The sequence below is a fragment of the Sprattus sprattus genome (genome assembly GCF_963457725.1).
Source record: "Sprattus sprattus genome assembly, chromosome: 14".
NCBI lineage: Eukaryota > Metazoa > Chordata > Actinopteri > Clupeiformes > Clupeidae > Sprattus > Sprattus sprattus.
The window spans coordinates 23,472,316-23,497,109 of NC_137912.1; the positions used below are offsets into that span (position 1 = coordinate 23,472,316).

Genomic DNA, 24,794 nt, shown 5'->3' on the forward strand with positions numbered 1-24,794 from the left:
AAATAAAAATAACGATAGAAACCGCATGTGTAAAAACAAAAATAAAACTTTATTTAAAAGAAATGCAGCAATATTCTGACTGGTTTGTCCCAATGAATGTACGAGTGCGACAGGACACACTCACACGACTGAAATAGGGTTAGCACTAAACTAGCCCAAATCTATGGTAGACTAGACATGAGCACTAGTGCTATCGAACGTTAATGTATGCATCACATACATTATATCCATCCTAACTGTAGGGGACAATGCCGAAAGCAGCTAACTCAAGAGATGGGTGAGCAGAAGGTTAAACTAATCTGATAGAGAAATGTCACCCAAATAAATCAATCAATCAATCACTGAGACATTATACATGAGCTACGGGACAATATTAAATCACTGCATGTACGTACACACACACACACACACACACACACACACACACACACACACACACACACACACACACACACACACACACACACACACACACACACACACACACACACACACACACACACACACACACACACACACACACACACACGAAAAGAGGCTGATCCATCTAGAAAAGGAAGCCAAAACCTCTGATAGTCTCTTCATACAGACAACAATATATTACTTCTTGTGCACGTTCACTGTGAAATCAAGGCAATGACAATAAATAAACAGTTTGTAAATGCTGCCAAGTTGCAGAGAGCGCTTGAGTCTGCGTCACGCCCGTCTGAGCACGGGACAGACTGCTAGAGCCTGAAGAAGCCGGTGAGCTTGCCTTGGCCTGCAATCAGCTTCTTGTTGGGGGCTTTGCTGGTCTTCTTCCCCGAGGGGGCGCTGGGGACTTTGGGTGGGGGTTTCTTAGCAGGGGGTTGGTTCTCCTCTCCGCTCACATCTGCCCCATCCACCTGCTTCCGTTTGACACTCTTGCCCACCAGGGGCAGCGCATCACTGCTGCTGCGCTTCTTTTTCTGGGTTTCCTTGGCTGGGCGGGTTTTGACGTTACCATGGCGACTCTCCAGGGCTGCCACGGAGACAGAGTGTACCCTCTGCCTGTCCATCGCTGGGGGGTGCACTTCATCACACACTAGGGAGGGAGAGAAAGAGGAAGAAGGGATCTGGGGTTCAAACATGTTCATTAAATCAGTAGTCTTTCTATAGCCTACACTATACCATTCAAACACATGCCAAATTTGAACACATAGCTTAGACTTCAGAAATCCACAAGGCTCGTACCCCCCCACCAACCCCTCTGCCCTAAGTATCCTTTACACCCACATGGCAATCCATGAAGAATTCCATAATGCCAATTAACCAATTTGTAGTTTGCATATTCAGGGTTGTTCCAACATGCCACCATCTAGGGCTGTAACGATACACCTACCTCACGATTCGATTCGTATCACGATTCTTGACCCACAGTTCGATACACCCCATTATTATTATTTATTTTTTTTTACCTCGCAATTTTTAAAATATATTTTCTAATTCACATTAGAATAAGTATGTGCTATAAAAAAAATGAAGAAACAATTTATAACCAAATATTGAGGTTTTTATAACTCAAAGCAATGCTGTTGAAAAACATTCAACAAACTTCGGAACCTGTTATCTATCTGCAGAGCAAATGTCAGGCTCATACAAAAACATTAACGTGAATTAATTGATGCTAATACCTAGCGCGGTCTCTACAGGATTTCCCATATACGTTAGCATTAAGCTAACGTATTTTCTACCACAGTAAAACATGCAATACTATGTGATCGTTTTTAGAAAACGAATGTTACGTGATGAGATTACTAAAATGTAGTCTGCATGTCGGCTCAGTTTAGCAGTGCTACCCAAGCAAAGGTTTGAAAAGAACTTCAAGCTTCAGACTTTCTGTTAGGGAAACAGCTTTCTATCTGCCAAGCAAATGGCAGGCTCATGACAACACGCGCAACCTTTGGGAGCATGAACTGCACTGAGTACATTTTGCGCAACAATTAACCCCAACACTAGCAAGCAGCCGCCTTTACTAGCGAACCAAACTTTTTGTATCACGTGACCGCTGAGGGCATGTCGCGGTTCTGCCTCCTTGCATCGCGATGCAGGTTCGTGGCCCAGAGTGTCGCGATTTCTCGGTTCGATCCAATATCGTTACAGCCCTACCACCATCCCACTAAAATGAAAGAGAAGGTGAAAAGAGACAGAGAGAGGTGTGTGTGTGTGTGTATGTGTGTGTGTGTGTGTGTGAACTAAACCAGAGTCAGCAAACAACAAACATCAAGAGCGGGGTGGGGTGTGGGAAAAACTGAAACGAGAACAGGGGAAAGAAAAAAAAAAAAAAAGAAAGGAAGAAAAAGAAAGGTGGGGAAAGAGAGAAAAAAACAATGAAGGAGAGCAAGACAGAAAGACAGAAAGGGGGGTGGGGGGGCTATGATGAAACTGCTGACGTTAGACTGGAGTTTCACAGGAGATGTGTGTATTTTACCGAGGAGAATGTGTGTGTATTTTACAGAGGAGAATGGGAACGTTTGCCATGAAACCTGATGGAGCTGCGCCTAGTTTCCCACAGCCAGCCAGCAAGAGAGAGAGAGAGAGAGAGAGAGAGACACACACAGAGAGTCAGAGAGAGACTGGGGGTGAGAAAAGAAATACAGAAAGATAATATGAGTGAGAAAGAAAGACAGGAAAACCAAGGTAAATAAAGAGCGAGTGAGAAAGTGAGTTCCCAAGGGCACTTTAACAGCAAATGTCAAGGCTGCCCGGTTCTTACAGGACGGAGAATTGGTTAAAGGTTGATCTTAAGTGTCGGTCCCTGAACGGTACCCTGGGCGTAGGGGGGCCCGGCTGACGGAGGAGATGTCCGGGCTTGGTTCCGAACACCTGGCGTCAGAGCCTGTCGAAGTGCGTGGAACCGGCCCGCGAGAACCGGCTGCACACTCCGTAGCCTTCCTGTGTTCTACATCACCAGTGCACTTTCGACCCTTTCCTTATGGGGAAAACCAAACTCAACGACTTTCAAGGAACATTGACACTTTTTTTCCAAACCGCACAATACATTTAGCCTTGTTAACACAGGCCACCATTACACACGGCACTTGGCTAAGCGCTCATATTTCTACTATTTTCTCTTTAAAAGAAGGTTCCTCTTTGACCAGCAGCTTGTAAGCTATGGAAATATGGGCTTGTCGACTGGACTGGAGAGCCTTAGAGCAGTATGTGAAGGCCCATTGGTCGACTTATTATCCATTTAGTGTGATTATATGGAATAGCGGACCAAAGCCGAAAAAATACTGTCAGTTGAAATTCAACCAACTTGAGTCCTTGAATGTTTCGATATCCCAATTCAAGAACTGTAAAGATGAGTCAACGGCCTGCACAGAACCAGATGCATTAGAACAGGAGACTCTTAACCTGGTCCTGGGCTGGGCCGGGCCGGGCCTACCTGAAGTGAAGAATCCTCTCTCTATCCCCGAACAGGGTTCATTGACAATGGTGATATAAAAAATGATTGACTCAGGTGTGTTCCTGTGGATACATGTAGACGAGGGGGAGAAACATGTATGCAGAAATTTTGCCATTGGTTGGTGCAGATTTCTGGTCACCATAGCCCAACCGGCTTCCCCCATAGGTAATCAAAGCAGAGTGAAGATGGAAAATGGACTGCATTTATCTGGCGCTTTTGTACTTTTTACAAATGAATGCCTCAGACATCAACCTATTCATACACTGATGGCGGAGGTTACGATCTAAGGTGCTAACCTGCACATCGGGAGCGGTAAGGTTCAGTGTCTTACTCAAGGACACTTGGTGAGGAGTCGTCGGGATCGAACTGGCAACCCTGCGATTGCTTAATGACACCTCTACCTCCTGAACCACTATGGCCACCAAGATTAAAATAAATAAATAAATAAAAACATTTAAAACTATTAAAGGACAGGTCCCTTAATTCAGCTAAATTCTCCTGACTCCTACACAGTCCTGGCTCTGTACATGGGATGCAAAGTACCTCGATTTGAGCCATTCTCTATTCCAGCCAGTCAACACGTTGCTTCAGGTGTATGGAAGGGAGGAGTTATTTGATTAACTGTTGAGCTCAAACATTAACAGCCTTTTAAAGCACATGAGGGAAAACTGTACACATAAAATAAGCCATTAGTTAGAGTCTTTTACCATTATCAAGCCCGTGCGATCCCTTCGACGTAGCCTTAGAATCTCCATCCCAGTCGGAGATCAGAGGGGAGCGACTCGCTGGGCGTTTCGGAGCCGGGTGCTTGCAGGTGGGCAGCTGGCTGGTACTGGGAAAATCCAAAACCCGGTTGAGTGGCGGGTCGTCTGCCACATAGGTGCAGGCAAACTGAGAGCGTAGGCCTCGCTCCTTCACCTGGGGTTAGGGGAGAGTGCACAATACTGTTTCTTTAAAATATAGTGTTATATGTCATATAACATACAGTATAGGGTTATATTATCTAGCATCTTGCAACAACAATGAAAAATCACAGAGCTTCATTTAAAGCACATACAGGAACATAAAGCATACTTTGAAAAGACAGAAACCATGTTGTCAGTACTGGCTTGATTATTCAGACAAAATGATCAATTGAGGCGAGAGGAAGAACAACTTTCCAAAAGCTAAATGATTTTACAATTTGGCTTCAAACAGCTATGCTGACAGCTCCAGTATTTTCCAGTGGGGTGCTGTGCTGAGCCGAGCTTTATAGAGGACAGCTTCCTCTGATGCAAGGTGGTACTGCATCAGTGCATGGGAATGTATGTGTGTGTGTGTGTGTGTGTTTTTGTTTCTTCACTCTGTGAGAGCAGCGGGCCGAAAGGTTAGCGTTAGCGCTGTTGCGTAAAGCCCACTTTAAGCCCTGAGTGAGGCGCGGCTACCCTTCTCAGGCTCATCTAACAAGCAGCTAAAGATCTCAAGGGTGTGGATCCTGGAGGGAGGGGTAGAGGATGTGTTGATACCCCCCCCCCAAACCCCCTCTCCACACTACACCCCTCAATTGTCTTTTGATCTGTGCCAGCCCTGGATTATGAGGACTCAAGGGTTTTCTCCCCTCAGGCGAGCTGGCCACAGTAGGAGAGAATCAAGGATGAATAGTGAGAGAAAAAAAAAGTAGGTGTACCAAAGGGCAGAGACGGGGCTTTTAGAAGCGCTCCTCGGAAGAACACCTAAAACAACAACCGGCCTTTATACAGTTCTGATAGCTTCACCCAGCAACACGGAATCCAGAACAAGTATGCTCCCGACACACACACACACACACACACACACACACACACACACACGGCAGTAGACTGCACCACCCTTCGCTCAGCAACACAAACCGAGGATAGGTCCACCTGATCAACACACACGACTGCAATGAGTGAAGAAGCACAAGAAGGAAGATGAGCACTGGTGCTAAACACGTCATTTATTAAAAATGAAAACAAAAAAGGGTTTCCCTGAAGGACAGAGGGAGAGTGAGAGTGAGAGTGAGAGAGATATATATATAAAAATAGGTAGCAGGGAGCCCAGTGCTATCCTGTCCTGCCATGACCCCCATGGACCGAGTGACCGGGTCGAGAGCGAGGAGCGGGCAAAGAGAAGCCTCCAACAGGAGCCAGCACTGAGGCCATTCCAAAAACAGCAGGTAATCGCAATTACTCTCCAAGATGGGGGGGGGGGGGGGGGGGGCGGCCCACACACACACACACACACACACACAGATCAAAAAGAGGCATGGGATTGTAAAAGCTGGCAGGTGGATTTGCTTAGAATGGTGATAATATGAAACAGGATGCAGATTGTTCGGACAGTGGATTAGGTTACTGCCTGCATCGCAGTTTAAGGCTTTGAACTTGAGCCAGGAATGTAGTGGATTTTGGGTAATGTAGTCTGAAATCAGTTTGTTGTTTTTCTAGTCATCCTGCCAATGACCTCTGAGGAAGTTAAGGAGTGTACACATGTGTGTACAGATTTCATATTGTAGGATTCTGTACTTTCTATGCATTTCTGTGTTCTATGTTTTGGCATCACTATTCTCCTTTACATTGCGTGACTTTTCCAGGATTTCAATGACTGCATTAAGAGTTATAGTCCTAATATTCAGGGTTCAAGACAAAGGTGGCACGGCAGAAAGTGGCCTTCACCTTCCGTGAGGGTCCACATCGGTGCAGTCACAGGCAGGGTGACCTCCGAGCCACAACCAACTGATTTTAGTCAGTGTACATTTGGCACCGACAACATCACAATGCAGAAACCTCCCTCCTCGCTCACCTCAAACCTCGCACAGTGTGTGCAAGTTGGCGTTGAGCTCATGATGTCAGCGGCCTGGACCGGTGTGTTTCCGGTTCCTGTCTGGTGAATGAGTCGGTGCTGCATGCCTGGGACCCACTCACCATCCGGAGCAGACAGGAACAGGAAACAATAACCTCCCTCCCTCCCTCTCTCGGGTTACACGACCAATGCGGCGTCCTCAAAGTGAAACCGATGCTTCAGCAGGAAACTGCGAAGCGTTCAGGGCCCATTTCGGTTCCTCTGGCAGCAGAGCAGCCAAATTTCAGCGAAGCTAACGTGACATCTGCTAGTGCGATCAAATAAAGGAGCCACCTCACTAAATGAGTTTAGCACACACGCCAAAGAGAGGGAGAGGACGAGGGGCCGGGTTTTTATTTCTTGTTGATAGAATCTACTGAATCCTTCAATATAAAACTGCCTCTGTGCTACATTACATTCACTCATATAAATATATTAGGCTCCATCTATATACACAGTGTATATGCGCGCACACACACATGTGTGTGTGTGAAGGAGTGAATGACTTATTCTATATTAAACCTTGACCCCCTTGAATTCACTTACAATAGTTCAGGTGTCTATCATCAAGCAGACTGTATTACCCCAACTTTATAATATATATATATATATATATATGGCCATGAAAAAAAATGAATAGTGGATTTTACTGCTCAACGGTGAAACTGTAAAATGTATATGTCCATAAAATAGCCACAGGGGTTTCCTTTCCACAGGGCTGTAGAGGTCCATGCAAAACCTCCAAAATGCAATAGCCATTAGGTGTTACGCGCACGCGAACACGCACAATGTGCCAGAAACTAACAGTGTGGAGGTTGTTCTACAGGGGAGAAAGAGAGGCAAGCCCCCTGTGTTTAGGGTTAGAGACAGGGTGGTGCTGAGGGTTAGAAAACGAATCTTCTCTCTGGGAGTCCATTTTCATATAGCATACAGGAACACCATGTTCTTATTCACAGAAAAAAAAGCAGCCGTCTGGTACAGTGCTGTTGGTGCACAGGTGTTGCCTTGAGGCTGTGTTTGAAAGGATGTCCTGTCCCCACACACACACACACACACACACCTTTATGACCCTTCATGGCCCCTCTGTTTTGCTTATCTATTCAAGGGTGATGTCAGATGTGTGTGAGATGTCAAAAATGTACACACTAACCTTCCCTTCGGCCTGTGCTGCCTGGACGCGGCTCCGTAAGGGCTTTGGAGAGGTTCCCGTCACCACCTCAGGTGACCTGTGGACACAGGTGGCATGACAGCCAAAGATAGAGTAAAAAAAATTGAGAAATAGAGGTTGGAAGGGCTCATTTAAGAACATGAACATAGGTAGCTGGGACATTTTTGGTAACACTGATACAAGAGAGGACTGATGGCATATGCAAAAAGCTTTATTTGAATTTAACAATTTAAATACAATGAGGATCTAGAAGAGGAATACAAAATAAATAAATAGATAAATAAATAAATAGACTAGAGTAAGTCTAACCCTGAATTCTAAAGTGTGACTCACTTGTACAGAGTGAGCAAGGAGGACCCCTCTGCCCCACTGAGCACTGACGGATCCTCAGTGAGCAGTTCTGCCTTGTTCCTGCAGGGCGGGGCTAGAGCCTCCTCGTCCAGCAGAGTCAGGAGCACCTTGACCGTGTCCCTCCCAAAGTAAGCGGTAGCATGGTTGATTGTGTGCACTTTCATCTGGAAGGGACAAAGGAAGAACAAGAAACTGAATTATCTTTCTCCCTCTCCAACAACTAAAAAAATTATAAATATTACATAATTTAAAAAAGGCCTATATGATTTGCATTATGTTAAACAGAATACAACTTCAGCTATGCAGTCTGGACTGCTCAGATATCAAATGGCCAGGTGCATATGATTTATGAAGGAGGTACATTTTTTTTGTGGACTTGACTTATGACCGTGGCATAAAATGTAGTCTCCCACAGGTCCTTTATTTTGTAATCTGTGTGTTATCGATGGTGAAGGTAGATACTGCCATTGATCCGGCTGGTATCAGGCTGAGTGTCACTTTGGATAAATTGAGTGCATTTAAATGTACCCTACACTATCTGTACCGTAAGTCACTGTGGGTAGAATGAGTGAATATAATGTAAATGTAACCTACACTATCTGTACTGTTAGTCACTGTGGGTAGAATGAGTGAATATAATGTAAATGCACCCTACACTATCTGTATCGTAAGTCACTGTGGGTAGAATGAGTGAATATAATGTAAATGTACCCTACACTATCTGTACTGTTAGTCACTGTGGGTAGAATGAGTGAATATAATGTAAATGTAACCTACACTATCTGTACTGTTAGTCACTGTGGGTAGAATGAGTGAATATTATGTAAATGTACCCTTGCGGGGCTGATGCCTGTTGTCACAGTAGACTGCTGGTGAGATCTGTGAATTTGGCCGATGTGTTCCTTGAGCAGATTGGCAGCGGCGTCCACCACTCCGTGCATGGAGTCTCCGCTGCAGCGACCCTTCAGGAGGGCAGAGCGCACGCGGGCCACCAGTTTAGCCCCGGCCACACTGAAACACGCAAATAAACACACACACACACACTTAGTCTACAACTTGCTGCTAAGTCACTCAATTCATTCTGTAATTGCACACACTGCAAGTTGATCCTGCTGTTGCAACTGGTGTTTGTACCATACTTTATCAATTGAAAAACAGGAACAGTGCGTTCTTACTCCCAGTATGCTAGAGATACACACACACACACACACACACGTTTGTTGTGGTATGGTTTTCTTTTGTATTGCCAGATGTTTAAACGATCAGGAAGCATCTTGAATGAAACAGTGTAACCTCAAAACAATCATCCTCGATCAAGGAAAGCTCTTGTTTGGCAGTCAAAAGAAGAAGAAAAAAACATCAAGATTTAGGCAATCACCCTCTGCTTTTGAGTACCGTCCACCACTTTGATGTAGGCCAGATAAACAGGTCTGAACATTTGAATGCCATCATTCAAGCAGACGTCATTAGGACTGTTGTTTTTTAGAGGAGAGGGACAAAAACAGATCGACTGATAAATGGTGCAGGTCTGGCAAAACTGAAAAGGAACCGGTGCCTCGAAAGCAAAACTGGCAAGTAAACAAAGCCAAAACTTGGCACAGGGGTCTGTAGAATAGAATATGCATCCATTTCTCATACATTGACAAATAGGGGGTGATGGTGAGTACTTTTCCACCAAAAGCAACGTGGTGACAATTATTATTCAGATAACGGTGGAAACTGGAAATGGTGAATGAGCTCTTCATTTATTGTTTAGATTATTTGCGTAAAAATTACATCTTCAAGTGGTTCAATTTAGTGTAATGGTTATTACAGCGAAGTGAGAGAGCATTCACCCCACCTGGCCTAAAATCCAGATCTATGGGGTACCAAAGCTGCAACCTGACCCCAATGCCAAAGACCCAGGCTCCTTGGTATAACAGTAAGAGCCTATACTCAACCGTAGTGACGGCACTCCGTCAGTTATAAAAGGCAATGGCAATTGAAATATTGTGTAAAGACTGAAACTTGATAAAAACACTGAAAGTGAAATGGGGAAAGAGAGAACAGACGAAAAGAAATAGGCATATCAGAGCAAGTTCAGGAGTCTTAGCTGTGAACATGGGGTCAAAGGTCATTTTGGATGATGAAATGGTGATTCAGCACAAACCTGATTGAGATGACCTTTCTAAACCATGTTTTATATAATGACGTCATAGAAACAACAAAAATGTCAAACAAATGTAAGAATCAAATAAGGAGAGATGGGTACCTGGGGTTAGGGGTCTCTCCCAGCAGCTCCTCCAGCTGGTCAGTGAAGTGCACAAACTCACACAGCCCCTTCAAGTGCTTCCTCAGCGGATCGGACTCGGAGGGGGCATAACCTTTACCCCCAAGCTGAATAGCCCGCACGAAGGAGGTCACGGCCTGGGGAACACACACACAAAAATCTCCATCAGAAAGGCAAACACAGACACATGTACACACAGATGTTCACACACACACACACACACACACACACACGGGGGGATGCACCGATCCGATATTTATATCGGCATCTGTACCGATATTGAAGACATTTCTAGATCGGGTATCGGTGACAATTCAAAAAATGTATATTGGTAGTGTATTATGAGTTCACGTTGCTATAAGTAGCGATTACCATGCTAAGCGGAGATTTAGTTATGTCCTGATGTTGATTGGCTGTAATAAAGATGGGTTCATCCTGTTAAGATTTCGACTGGATGAGCTATGAATGAGATATATGTTGCCTTGTGTAATGTCCACAATTATATGTATCGAGTAATATTGGTTGTGTAATTGTTATCGTGTAGCAATAACTCATGTTAAAGTAATTCAGTGCAGTGCTAATTAGTCCCCATTCTCATTGCAGACACACACGTATGTAGGATCACATGCATCGTCATGTAATGGAAATTGATGAATGCACATTAAAGGGAGATAAAGAATACTGCTTTGGTAATCGTGGGTCTTTTAACAGCCTAGAACCAGCAAATACATTAACAGGTCACCATGCTGAGCCTCTACAATGTAACGTTAAAGTTGACGCTAGCGGATATATGATTGCTAACTAATATGAACACTAGCGCTAGTTAGAACGTACATTATTTGTGATTATTTTAAGCCTATGTTATGAATTGATAGTGATGACTAGACATGATGTTAAGTAGCAAATGAGCAAAAAATGCACCAAGATCTCATATCATGCACTCCTAATTTCTCCCTCTCGCACGTGTGGTCACACACACACACACAGTTACCATAGTTTCGCGATGTTTTTTTAAATCGGTATCGGCCGATACTAAACCTCAGATATCAGTATCGGTATCGGAGGTGAAAAAAGCGGATCGGTGCATCCCTAATTGGAATTGGAAATAAGTATGAACTTAAAAAGAGTAAATGACTGACAAAATCCTAAGTTACAAGAAATAGGGAGGTTTGGTTGTTCCGAGCCGCGTGCTTGATGTCTGTGAACGCCATGCGTCCAAGGGAACGGCAGGGAGTGTCCAAAGCGTTGGCCAGAGCCAGGTCGTTCTTACAATTTACCAGAAGGCCCAGGTAGGAACAGAACACTCTCCTCGCCACTCTCTGCATCTGGAACCATCAGAGAAAACATAAACATTCAAAATAAACAAACGTTTCTCGGGATCACCCCGGCAACGAAGGACGTCACAGAGGAGATCTGCTTCACACCAGTTCCGCTGAACTTCGTTGCCCCCAGTAACAGTAGCGATCGACTCAGCCAATCCTAAATCACAGGAGGGACTTTGCATGCGGAGCTGGGTCCAGGGAGCTAAGCCTACATTGTACTGTGCTTTAAAACATCCGCTCGGTAATTGAATTCACATTTCCCTCTTAAATCTGAGTGATATGATTTAATGCTCCTGTTAATAAGAGCAAGAGTGATTCCAGACCAGGGAGAGTTGGAGGGAGGGAGAAGAAAAAGAATAGGAGTTTGAGAGTACAAATAGGAGAGACTGGAGCAAGAAACAGAGAAGAAGGGAAAAAAGAGGACAAAAAGAAAGGGATGGAGAGAAAAAGAAAGACAGACAGACAGAGTGACCAGGGAAAAATAAGAAAGTGTGAGCGGATGGCTCCCTCTGCCAGATTAAGAAACCGTAGACGGAACACACTGAGAGCACCTCGGGTTGCTCAAGACCATTGGCCAACACTGCCGTCTCACGGCCGAACAAACCACCGTCTGTTCGGCCTGAATATCTGGAGGAGAGCAGAGCGAAGGAGAGGACGAAGAGGTCTCCAGAGCTGGGTTACCCAATACGGACCTCACCCGTACCTGGCCCAAGCTTCCGCCCCCGTCTCAGTGGCCCCCGCCTGGAGCTACTGACCAGAGGGGGGAAAGGTTCTCCTTCAGGAAGTGAAACTCCTGTCATGCTGGATCAAGATATGATTAACCGATTAAAGTAGCAATGAGGAGTTTTGTTCCAAAACTAGCAAGCTAACTACCTAAACCTTGCAACCAACAGCCCAGTTGACACTGATAAAAAGCTTGCCAACACACTCAACTGATGACTTTTGGCAGTATAGCTGACAATGTAATGCCACAGGTGTTTATCTGTCCTTTACATGACCATATGCTATCTTAATGTATTTGAGGATCCTATAAAACACTCACTCAAAAAGTGTAAAATTGTTGCATAGTATGTGTTACTTTAATTAAGTAATTTATAGAGGTTAAGTGTTTGCTAAAATGATGCTCTTGGAACAGTTCACATTTTAAGTGTTAAATGCTCCATGAATTGGAGAATTTGCATAAAGGTCTTTTCAGACTACACAACTGACCTATGACTTACTTTAGTACTTAACTCACACTTACATAAGCAACATCCCTGCACTTTTTATTCCTTATGTAAAGTAGTATTTATTGTTACACCAGGTCTCTTTTGCTCGTAGCTTGATCCGTTTTCTCCTTTGTAGGACGCTCATGATAAAAGCGTCTGCTAAACTAAATGCAAATTATATAAATGTGTGACTAGTGACAGCCAAGTGTCAAGGATCTCTAGCAGGATTTATGCCTAACCCTGTCTGACACTCCATCTGAGTATTCTTAGTTGTCAGTCACTGACAAATCATATAGCGTGTAGTGCGAAGTCCCAAGTCAATGGCAGCAAAAGATAAGCTTGCATTCCAAACACATGATGTGGAGTGACTTGAGCCTCTGAAGTCTGAAAGAGTCTTCAAATGTAAACGTATATGGCAACCATTGCCTAGTCCCTGTGCAAGCCTTTACCTGTGCAGTGAAGGGCCTGGGCTGGCTGGAGGGGGTGGAGGGACAGGGGGGCATGGAGCTCCTCTCCTCTGTGCAGTCTGCAGCACCTGATATGAACTGCAGCAGCTGGGTCTAGAGAGGGATAAGAGGTGGTCAGTTGCCAAAGTAGAGGTAGGGAGAACTCCCCTGGGATGTGTAAGAAAAAAAATTACGCACAAATGCGCTGAAGTGACTTAACTACTCTAGGATACATGACATGGACACACTAACATACAGACACACACATACACCCCATTCAGACATGGACACACACACACACACACACACTTACTGGGGTGAGTAGCTCCTCTGGGTCAGTATCCACCCTGAGCTGTTTAAACATGGAGTAGACATCAATCAGGTCCACAGTGTTGGTGCGCTTGATGAAGCATTCGTACTCTTGCCGGATAAGCTCGTAGTTTTCCGGACGGGACGATCCGTCTCCGGGCAGCTGGAGGCGGTCCAGCAGCAAGCACTTCCAGCAGAGGAGGACATCGCTTAGGGCAACGCCATATTCTCCACTCTCCTGTCGAGAGATAAGAGGGAAAACAGAGAGACAGGGACAGGCAGACATCAGGACCTATTAGCAGGAAGTGGTCAAGAAACAAACCCAGGACACAAGGAAAGGTAGCTGACCACTGTGTTCATGAAACTGGTATTAGCAGTTACACTACAGTGAGCATTCAACAAATAGGCTTGATTAAATATCTACAGCTTCCATTTCAAACAAACATGCTTGATTTTATATCTACAGCTTCCATTTCAAACAAACATGCTTGATTTTATATGAACTGCTTCCATTCTCTGCCAGTGCCCAGATGCCAATACCTTAGTGTTACACATGCTTGCTTCCATAACCTATAGAACACCACATAGGCTACTGCCTGTGTAGACTGCTGTAAGCCACAATTATGTCAAATGAAAACCCTTTATTGTAGTTTGACAAGAGTGTTGAGGATTGAAGACTATATGAAAGCATTTAGCAAATAAATGTGTTAAACACAAATGGGATGCAAGGCATTTCATCAAGCTTTGTGTCCTGAGAATTGAACTCGTGTTAAGTCAAGGATTTTAGCCATCTATGCTATGTTTTACTTCATGTACACATTGTAAGTCGGCAAATAGTTGGGGAAAAAGGCTACCTGTTTGTTCACTTCGGCCATAGTCAGTTGTAGGGCCATAAGCATCTCGTCTGAACCTCGAATGGTCGTCCTCTCCGATTCCAGAACTCGGTGGCATTCTCTCCTAAAGATTCTAACCATGGCCTTCAAGTTCTCCTCGATACTAGCCATTGTATCTACATTTTTGGATACAAAAATAGCAAATGTTGATTGTACCCTGTTCTTACTTTAACTTATCTCGTTAAGAAATTGACTTACGTTAGCTAACATTTGTGACCTTGCTAACTGCTATTGTTCCTGAGTTTTAAATGACTTGTCAGCTTACATAGAAATAACAGTAGCTTATAATTATCCCAATACAATTTTAAAGGTTCAGACTTCAGTAAGGACACATTACCTCGGGCGTCAGAATATGTCTTTTGAAGAAATCTGATTACAAGCCTGGACCAAAACCAACAAGCCTATATGGTGCAACAAGGAACAAACTTGTTTTGAAAATTTAAATCGCCTGGAAAAGCGCGTTGTGTCCAATTATGTGGCGTCTTGCTCATGACGTTTTTCTACGTCATTAGTAACGCCTCCTCGCTGCTGCTGATAAATTAGTAGAAACAGTTAAGTCCTTAATGACAGACGCGGTTCAGTGTTTAAGCAACAAGTTCGTAATCGTATAAAATAATTAAATAACTATATCCCTGTTTATTGCTATGACCCTTTTAGTTTTGCATTGGCCTGATCATCATCATAATGCTTTGACACTGTCGATATTTGCTCCATGTAAGATTGATGAATCTACCCTATTCATGTTGTGAATACTTAGAGGATATTTTTGACCATATTCACTCAAAACTAACTATTCGTGTGGTTGCATTTACGTTGGTTACTTGTGTTCACCCAAACCGGATCTGACGTCGTCGTGTGCTCCAAAATTTGAAGTTTGTTGTACATGCACTGTCTGGAAAGCGTGCTTAGGTATGGTGCTCTGTCGATATGGTTGAATCCATCGCTGTGAAGACGTCCAAACCTAGTGATAATAAGTATATAGCTGAGATTAAAAACCTTCATTTAGTTTCCCTAACAGTTCTTGACAAAATATCTGTAATGCGCTGTGTAAACTTGTTTTCTTGTTAGCCGGTTAGCTAGCTAGATAGCATTTTAGCAAAAGACATTGAACCTGGAGTGGAGTTTACCTCTGCTAGCAGATGTTGGTTGGTGGAACATGCAACACACAGTTTAGCTGAATATTAACGTCTTTTTCTTGGAGATATTAGTGTCCATTTAGGCTATTTTGTGTCACGTTGGTCTTTCGTAAATCATTTCAAGAACTATTTGTGTGTGTCGCGCAACTGGGTAACGTTAGCAAGTTAGCTTAGCTACTTGAACACCTTTAGTGTTGTGTTGGCAACTTAGAGTTAGTCATGTTCCCTTACTTACTTACCTAGACATATATTTGTATCCAGTAAACGTAAAGGTTATATATCTCCGTTACAACAGAGGGTGCAATTCTGTATCCAAAGTGGACTTTCTCGCTGCTACCGTGCACACAGTGACAGTTTGACCCACAGTGACGTCATTACTGTACGCCTCACTCAAATACACAGCCTCTGATACCCAATTTGGGACGAAGCAGAGATGTAGCAAGGTTTTTTCCCCCCCACACACGCCCTGAATATACAATGTTTTAGTACATTAACCGGAGCCTGTACTCCCTGCAACTCTGTCAAATGCAAACCGAGCGTATTCATCTTCGTGTTTCCTGCATACTTGTCATCCATTACTCCCACTCACAGCCATCGTCGCTCTTCTCATCTAACCAAAGACAATTCAACATATTCCCTCAGTTTAATCTAACTTTACACTGCAATGAGTAATGTTGTCATTTTCTCTTCTCGTCTTCCAGGTTTAGATATCTTCTAATTGAATTGAGTATACACAACAGCGGCCTTGAGCTGGATCTGTAGTGAAGAGATACTAACCTTTCGCTGCTACCAGTGGCACCAAATCGCCAACCTTTCTTACTGCCAGTGGAAGTTAATCATCAAGCTTTCACTGCGATCAGTGGAACCAGATCACCAATCTTGAACTCCTCCCACTGGAACCAGGAGTTCATTTGGAGCTGTAGAGTGGACAAGTGTTTGTGTGCACATCTTTTGGAGTGGGTCTGAGATGGGTGGAGGGGTCCACGAGGAGGCGGGTAACCGCGGGCCAAGCTACACGGTGACGTGTGAGGACTACGTGCACGTGGTGGAGTTCAGTCCCTTTGACTCAGGGTCACCCGGCTCGCTGCTCGCCTACGGGGGAAACCTCTTCGTGGTGGTGGCAGTATGTCGTTTCCAGGTGAGAACACACACTCTCCTGAGAGAAAGATAAAGTGTGTGTGTGTGTGTGTCTGTGTGTAGAGTTTGGGTGGTGTCAGCAACCTACGGCTTTAAGGTGATAGTTTACACAACAAAAGTCAAGTCAAGAGTCAAAGTAGCTTTATTGTCAATAACTTAATATGTCAAGACATACAAAGGAATCGATAGGACGTTTCCCACTCTCCCACGGTGAAACATATAAAGGTGCACAGGCACAACAACTAAGACAAGACATTTCCTAAAACTAGGTAAACATAAATATTCATAAATAAGTAATACAATCTTAAACGTCAGCAAGTGGTAAAAGTTCAGAGTCCTGAGTGATTTTTTTGGGGGAGGGCGTTGGGTTAGGGGGTTCAGCTTTCTGTCAGACGAGGATATGGCTGGGGGGAGTGAGGAGAGAGAATTGAGCTGCCTGACCGCTTGGTGTATGAAGCCATTTCTCAGTCTGGTGGTGCGGCAACGGAGGCTCACCTTCTTCCAGGGGGTAGGAGGCTGAACAGACTGTGCGCGGGGTGGCTGGTGTCACTCGCAATCGAGGTAGCTTTCCGGGTGAGGCGGGTGGTGTAAATGTGTTGCAAGGAAGGGAGTGGGGCACCAATGATCTTACCAGCTGTGTTCACTATGCGTTGCAGTGCTTTCTTGCTGTGTTCAGTGCAGCTACTGCCCCACACAGTGATGCAGCTGGACAGGATGCTTTCAATGGTGCCCCGGTAGAAAGTGTCTTCTCTCAGAGACAGAACACTGCTCTACTCTCTCAGACGGAACACTGCTCTACTCTCAGACGGAACACTGCTCTACTCTCTCAGACAGAACACTGCTGTACTCTCTCAGACGGAACACTGCTCTACTCTCCACAATGCAAGACATTACATTTGTTAACCCTCCCCCTGACCGCAATGCAAAAGAGCCAAGCTCACTGGTATGGCAGTTATCACACGTACTCAGAGGTGTGGTGACGGAACTCTGTCATGGCCACCAGACAACTCACCAGAGACACTGACCCAATCCCATTTTTTATTTTTACCCCCTACCCCTTCTTTTTGAGGGCACTCCACTCTCTCCACTCCACTCAGTCGCAAAACACTTTTTCTTTTAGCACTCCGTCTGGAGTCTGCATCTGAAATGGCTCCTTTAAGAGGGTGACAATTACCTCTCAATCCCCAAAATAGTGGGGGCACTGTACCCTACCCGTGCGAAACAGAGGGGTAGGACCAAGTGCTATGTTCACGGATGGGAATTGGGATTGCCACTGAGCACTTTGTCTCCCTCTGCCTTAGGAGGAGGACCTGGAGGTGGAGGGGCTGGAGTTTAACACCCTACGTGTGTTCCATCACGGGGTACGCGTCGACACTCTGGCCTGGAGTCCTGAGTCACGCTTGGATAAGCTGCCTCAGGTCATCAGGTGAGATGTCCTTCATGTAATGGAATGCAAGGATGATTGGGGGGGGGGGGGGGGGGGTGGTGGGGTTATATTTAACACTGTGTGTGAGTGTTTATATTGTGTTGTTAATCTAGAATGGAATGATTCTGTGTCGTTAATGGTCAAAGTGATGGTTGTAAGTAGTCATAGGTGATGTCACCAATTATGAGCTTTCTGTGTGCACTTGTTGTTAATGGTGTTCCAGTACATCCTAGTTGGTCATCCCCACTTTTAGCAGCAGTGGATAGAAACATACACCGACACACACATACACTCACTCACTCACTCACATGCACGCACACATCTTTTTTTTGTGACGTTCACTACCAAAACAGAAAGTCAGTTGACTGAGCGATGCTTGAGGAACAAAGGTGGCGTTAGTGTTCATACCACATACAAGGCAGCTCCATACAGTGGCTGCTGTACAGGAGCAAACTACAGCAGCTCAACAGTGGAAATAGCAGCGGGAGTATCCTTTCCCCCCTCCTCCCCTTCTCCTCCTCCTCTTCCTCCTTCCCCTACCCTCCGTCCTCCCCTCCATCTCCTCCTCCTCCTTCCCCTCCCTCCCTCATCCTCCTCTTCCTTTTTGTCCTCCCCCTCTTCTAGGACCTGTAGTTTCCCCCATTGTTGCTTTGCCTGTCCTGAGAGGAGTCATTGGGTTCATTCTCCTGTCCACAGCAGTGACCCCACTCAGCCCACACCTCTGCACCCACTCTGTGTGTTAGTCCACAGGAAGAGCCTGCCGACCCATCAGGTGCAATCAGCTACAGTCCCGTCACAGCTTCCTGTCATGTTACAGTCACGTCACAGCTTCCTGTCATGTTTGGACCGCTTCTATCCCTATGTTTTTTCTTCTTTCTTTCTTTTCTTCTTTCTTGCTTTCTTTCTGCTTCTTTTTCTTCCTCTTAGCAGCGTTACTTGTTTTCATTCATTCATTCATTCATTCATTCATTCATCCATTTATGCATTTCTGTAATTAGTTCATTTATTCAGTTTTTCTTGCTTTATTCTTTCCTTTTACTTGTTATCTTTTTCCCCTTAGTCTCTCTGTGCTGTGTAATTGTGACCTCCAGAGGTCATGCCATGTGTTTGTAGGTCAGCCATGACGCTGCCAGGGTTCCGTTCCGCCTCATTGGCTGTTGCTGGGCTCCCACAGGGCCCGTTTCCCCTAGGCGGTGGCGATGCTTCCTGGCAGGGTAGCGGGGTCCGGACCTGGCTGTGTGTGTGTGGGTGTGGGTGGGCGTGTGTGTGCTTTTTGGGGTGGCGGGTCGGCGGGGGCCCCTGAGCTCTGACGTGGGTGTGTGCGCGTGTGATGACGCTGGTGGGCCTCCGAAGCGTTCCAGCGCTCTGTCTGCGCCTCCTCCTCGGGTTTCGCACGGACTGCTGCAGCGTGGGGCGACCGAACGACCCCCGGACATGCCAGGAAAAGCACCGATCTCCGGTACCCGAGGGAGGGAGGGAGGGAGAGAGAGAGAGAGAGAGAGAGAGGGAGAGAGAGGGAGAGAGAGGGAGAGAGAGAGAGGGAGAGAGAGGGAGGGAAGGGGAACAAGATGGAGAGAGGGAGGGAGGGGGGAGAGAGAAGGGGAAGTAAGTGGTTGGGAAGAGAGACAGAAGAGGAGTGCTAGTGGATTGACGGATTGGGTGGAAGACAGACAGACAGACAGACAGACAGACAGACAGATTATGGAGGTTTGCTAGGGACTTTATCTCTTACTTGTATGTGCTTACAAATCTACACACTAGTTTGTTGTTATGGGCCAACAGTAAAAAGAGATGACTGAAAATCCTACATACATAGATCCCCATACAGAGACCCTTAACATAACAATAAATGCTTGTATTTACCGTGGCAACTTTGAAGATATGGATGTAATGAAGTATAAACATCCTCTGTGTTGAGTCAAATATTGATGAAAGGTGACACGGTGGAGACTGATTTGTGAAAGTAGGCCCTAGGGCTTCCACAGGGTGTGGCCTCAGGCAGTTTGGCTTTGACAGTGCTGTGGAACCCTGAAGAGGAGGCTTGGGTAGATAAGGCTGTTTATCACTCTGTTTAAAACACTGCATGTGTGGAAGTACACCAGATTTTTAGCTTGTGTGTGTTTTACCATGGCAACAGTGTGAGCTGGTGAAAATCCTGTAACTCCAGAGGTGGAGGTTAAAATACTGACCTTTGTGTGGGTGTCTGTGAGGGTGTGTGTGTGTGTGTGTTAGGGTGTGTGTGGTTTGCTGCTGCATCATGTTTTTTTGCTGTGTGTGTGTGTGTGTGTGTGTGTGTGTGTGTGTGTGTGTGTGTGTGTGTGTGTGTGGCTTGCAGTGTGTTATATCCACCAACTCATCCCAGGTTAGACCGCTGAGAGAACTCAGGTGCCATATATCTACTCCTCACAGACCTGCTGGGGATTGCTTGGAAGTGTGTGTAGCTGAGTATAACCGTCTGTGCATGTGTGTGTGTTTCTGTAGCTGTGAAAGTGTTAGTCCATGCATGAGTGTGTGTGTGTGTGTGTTTGTTTCTGTGTGTATATGCAGGCCTACTGGCAAGTGTGGTGTGTGTCATCTGTTCCCGCAGCTGTAAATGTGTGAAGCGTGTGTGTTTTTCTTGCAGCACTTGTGTGTTTTCCTTGTCAGAAGTGAGTTAGTGTAATTGTGTGAATAATGGCAGACTCTAGATGGGTTGAGGGGCCTGATGAGAGGTGAGGTCCTCCTGGTGGAGTTCACTGAGCTTTCTGTACACACACACACACACACACACACACACACACACACACACACACACACACACATATACACACACACACACACACACAAACACACAAACACACAGGCATGGACAAGCCTTGTTTTTCTCTTTGTTAAGCTTTGCAATTAGAAAACTCCCTGGCAGCCTTTACCACATTGATAGTTCTCCAAGATTCCTTCCGTACACACACACACAGACAGGCACACATGCACACACACACACACACACACACACACACACACACACACACAAACACGCACACGCACACGCACACGCACACGCACACGCACACGCACACGCACACGCACACGCACACACACAAAAAAACACACTCACACACACAAACACACACACACACAGACTCAGCAGTGCTTGGGAAGACAGCCAGTATGTAGAGTTGGATAGGATACGACTCTGTTTTGATATTCCTTTCCTTTGTTTGCGTGTGTGTGTGTGTGTGTGTGTGTGTGTGTGTGTGTGTCTCTCTGTGTGTGTGTCTCTGTGTCTGTGACTCTTCCCACAGATTTTGCACTGCAGCTGCTGACAACAAACTGAGATTGCTAACCTCTGACCTGAAGGACAGCCATGAAGTAAAGGTAATACACACACACACACACACACACACACACACACACACACACACACACACACACACACACATACCTACTCACTCCACACATGCAAAATACAGAAGAATCATGCAATGTTTCAATAGTTTGTGTGTGATGTTCTTAATTAAATAATGTGTGTGTGTGTGTGTGTGTGTGTGTGTGTGTGTGTGTGTGTGTGTGTGTGTGTGTGTGTGTGTGTGTGTGTGTGTGTGTGTGTGTGTGTGTGTGTGTGTGTGTGTGTGTGTGTGTGTGTTGTCCAGGAAATCGAGGGCCATTCCAGCTATATCAATCACTTGGTGTTCGAGCCTGTGGAAGGCAAGCAGATCGCGTCAGTTAGCGATGATCATACTTGCAGGTCAGTTGCACATTTCCCCTCTGTACCTTACCTCTGCCTGTGTGTGTGTGTGTGTGTGTGTGTGTGTGTGTGTGTGTGTGTGTGTGTGTGTGTGATTCCTCTTACTCTTTTCTTGTCTCTCTGTCTGCTCTACCTCTGGAAATGAGATAGAAAGTGTGTGGTTGTGTGGTTCCAAAGAACATTGCATTGTGTGTGGATTGAGAGTGTGTGTGTGTGTGTGTCTACTCTCCCTCTCTGTCTCCCTCTCTTTCTCTCTCTCTCTCTCTCTCTCTCTCCCTCCCTCTCTCTCTCTCTTGACTGTGTTCTGTTCTCTGTTAATGGTGCAGAAAGCCTTCAGTGTTTCCACGGTGAAACCTGACGCTAAGCACAACACGCTGAGGCGCAGTGTTCTGCGTAAGCGGAACCTCCGGACCGCCACTCTCCGCTGCTCCGGACCCGGCTTAATTGGTTAAACGTGGAAATCCAATTAGTGTTTCCCTTCGTCCATCCTTCTTTCTCCCTCTCTCTCCCTCTCACTCTTTCTCTCTCCTGTTGTTAATGAGCTCCGTGAGGTCTACGAGTTCTTGGCCTCATTCCTCCCCTCCACTCTCTCCCCCTTGTTGCTGAGGTAACCATGGAAACCACTTCCGGAATGCACGGGGGCCTCCACCTGTGACGTCAGTGGAGACCGGTGTTCCAGCACACGCACGCGCACACGCACACGCACACACACACAGTAACCTGCACCAGGTTTACTAGACTGCTGCTAGTACAGCTGCTTCACCTGTGAGAGTGCTGCATACCATTGCCCTCTGTGGCATACACATGCACAAACACACACCTGAGGAGTCGAGCTACATATTGAAACGTGGAGATTTTTCAGTATTATATTGAGTCACACACTGAAATGATCTAGTCACTTTCCTATGTCACCTTTCCATTCCTACGTTTCCAAATCTATTCGACATCTGCAGCTATTTTAACTTCTATTATTGCTACTATATGTTGAGTTCTATATAGTATATACAAGAACATCGTGTTAAAGAGAAACTTTGGGATTTTTTTAAACCTGATTATCCCGATAACTAGAAGAAAGTGTCAAATAAAGGACTGTTGTACAAAATCTGAAACTTAAAATACAGAAACTGTAGTTTCATTACAGTTATTGAGATAGGAAGACACAGGTCTATCTCAGTAGGGATCCTTTCCATGTGTGCGCGTGTGTGTGTGTGTGTGTGTGTGTTACCGACTGGTTGTCTCAAAGTCGATGTTGATCTGACTAATCTGCTTGCTGGTTCAGATAGTCATTTTGGTAGAGGTGTGTCTACAATACATTGTGTCTACAACTCCCCTGTGTTTGCGCGTGTGTGTGCGCATGCGTGCGTGTGTGTGATTGTGGTTGCGTCTTGCTGCTTCAGATAGTCATTTTGGTAGAGTTGATTTGCCAATCACTGGAGCACCTTAGACAGGGCCACTGGCCGAGAAGGAAGAGGTTGAACGGGAGAGACAGACAGAGCAAAGAGAGGATATATGTGTATGTGGATAAAGAAGTGTTTGTGTGTGTGTGTGTGTGTGTGTGCGTGTGTGTGGTTGTGTTGTGTGTGTGTGTGTGTGTTTGTGTTTAAATCGCAGATGTAGGCTACGTGTTTAATAAATGATATTAGTTGTTCTATCTATCATATATTCTGTATTTTTATGTTTCCATGTTTTTCTGTGGTTTGACGGCACTGTTTTCTTTTAAAACGGTTGTAACAATAAAGCACATTGAATTGGATAGATTTTGGACAGAGAGAGAAGGAGTGAGTTTGTTACGGCGGGGAACATCCGCTGTGTGTCTGTCAGCCTGCCTCAGTGGCCTGGCCAGAGAAAACAGCCGGGGCGCTCCATCTGCTGAAAGATTTAAATTCTGTCACGTTGAGAAAATATGGGACGCAAGAGGAGAAGGAGGCGGAACGATAGAAAGATCAAGTTCAAAGAAGAGAGAGAGAGAGGGAGAAAGAGAGAGAGCGATAGAGGGAGAAAAAGAGAGAGCGATAGAGGGAGAAAGAGTGAGAGAGCCTTCCAGTCAGCCCACACAGAGCTGAAATTGTGATACAGGATGTGTGTGCGCGTGTGTATGTGTACGTGAGTTTGTGTTTACGTGCGCGCATGTGTGTGTGTGTGTGTGTGTGTGTGTGTGTGTGTGTGTGTGTGTGTGTGTGTGTGTGTGTGTGTGTGTGTGTGTGTGTGTGTGTGTGTGTGTGTGTGCTGGTGCATGCACAAAACACCTGTATGTATGTATGCATGCTTCTGTGCATCTGAGTCTATGAGTTCCTGCTTCACACAGGCAAGTGTGCATCTCTGTGTGTGTGTGCATCTCTCTCTCTCTCTCTCTGTATGTGTGAGAGAGAGAGAGAGAGTCAGTAGGCAGGCCATTAAGGTTTCCTCATCATCATTTTTTTCAGCAGAGAACATCTCTGTACATCAACCGGTTATTTATGTACCCCATCTTTAATGCACATAAAAGGCAAGAACATGGTTAGATATTTTCAACAATTTACTTATTTCAGGCAAACAGTAGGACAAGGGTTTACACGGTCAAGCCTACTAGTATAGTTAACTAAAATCCCCTATAGAACTTGCATGAAAACGTACAGGTTGTTGAAAACTTTTGGTCGTCACTCACACTCTGGCTTGCTGCATCCTTTCCAATGAATCCTTCTCTTAGATAGCTATGTAGGTTTTAGCCGCTATATCGTCATCTTAAGGACGCCGCTATAGCTACACTACACATCACTTTGGGAGTGTGACACCTGCCGTCTTGAAGGAAAAGAACGTCTGCCGTTTTGGAACAATAACGACAAATATATATATATATATATATATATATTTATAAATATATTTAATTGTACAGGTTTAGTTTTTTTTTTTTTAATTTTTTGGTTTACATTTTAACTTACGAAAAATTTCTTGAAACCATTTGAGTTTTGGCTGAAGTTTGGATTCTAACCCTGGTCTGCTGAATGAGAGGACAGCATGTCCACACTGTTGCCTCTGTGATGATGCGGAGCCCCTGCCCCCTAGAGGCCGCAACCAGGAGCTGCAGGTCACCGGAGGGTACACATAGTTGACAGAGTTCATCGTCTGTAATACAGCACCTGTTCTATACAGAAACACAC

At 45.2% G+C, this 24,794-nt stretch overlaps 2 protein-coding genes across 2 annotated transcripts in view; one reads left to right on the forward strand and one right to left on the reverse strand.

The window, feature by feature from the left end:
• Positions 1-725: 725 nt before the first annotated feature.
• On the reverse strand, positions 726-14,345 carry parpbp (PARP1 binding protein; the record flags this gene model as incomplete). Its single annotated transcript, XM_080850834.1, has 10 exons — positions 726-1,063; positions 4,135-4,345; positions 7,419-7,494; positions 7,770-7,951; positions 8,621-8,798; positions 10,039-10,193; positions 11,211-11,381; positions 13,036-13,146; positions 13,346-13,579; positions 14,196-14,345. 10 exons carry the CDS (start codon positions 14,343-14,345, stop codon positions 726-728), a joined length of 1,806 nt encoding a protein of 601 aa, XP_080706960.1.
• Positions 14,346-16,115: 1,770 nt separating this feature from the next.
• nup37 (nucleoporin 37) overlaps positions 16,116-24,794 on the forward strand; it is a 16,535-nt gene continuing 7,856 nt past the window's right edge. Inside the window, exons 1-4 of the mRNA XM_080851139.1 lie at positions 16,116-16,508; positions 17,809-17,933; positions 21,215-21,287; positions 21,563-21,657. Coding sequence (XP_080707265.1) covers positions 16,338-16,508; positions 17,809-17,933; positions 21,215-21,287; positions 21,563-21,657 — 464 coding nt within the window. The 5' untranslated portion in view covers positions 16,116-16,337. The remainder of the gene's footprint in view (positions 16,509-17,808; positions 17,934-21,214; positions 21,288-21,562; positions 21,658-24,794) is intronic.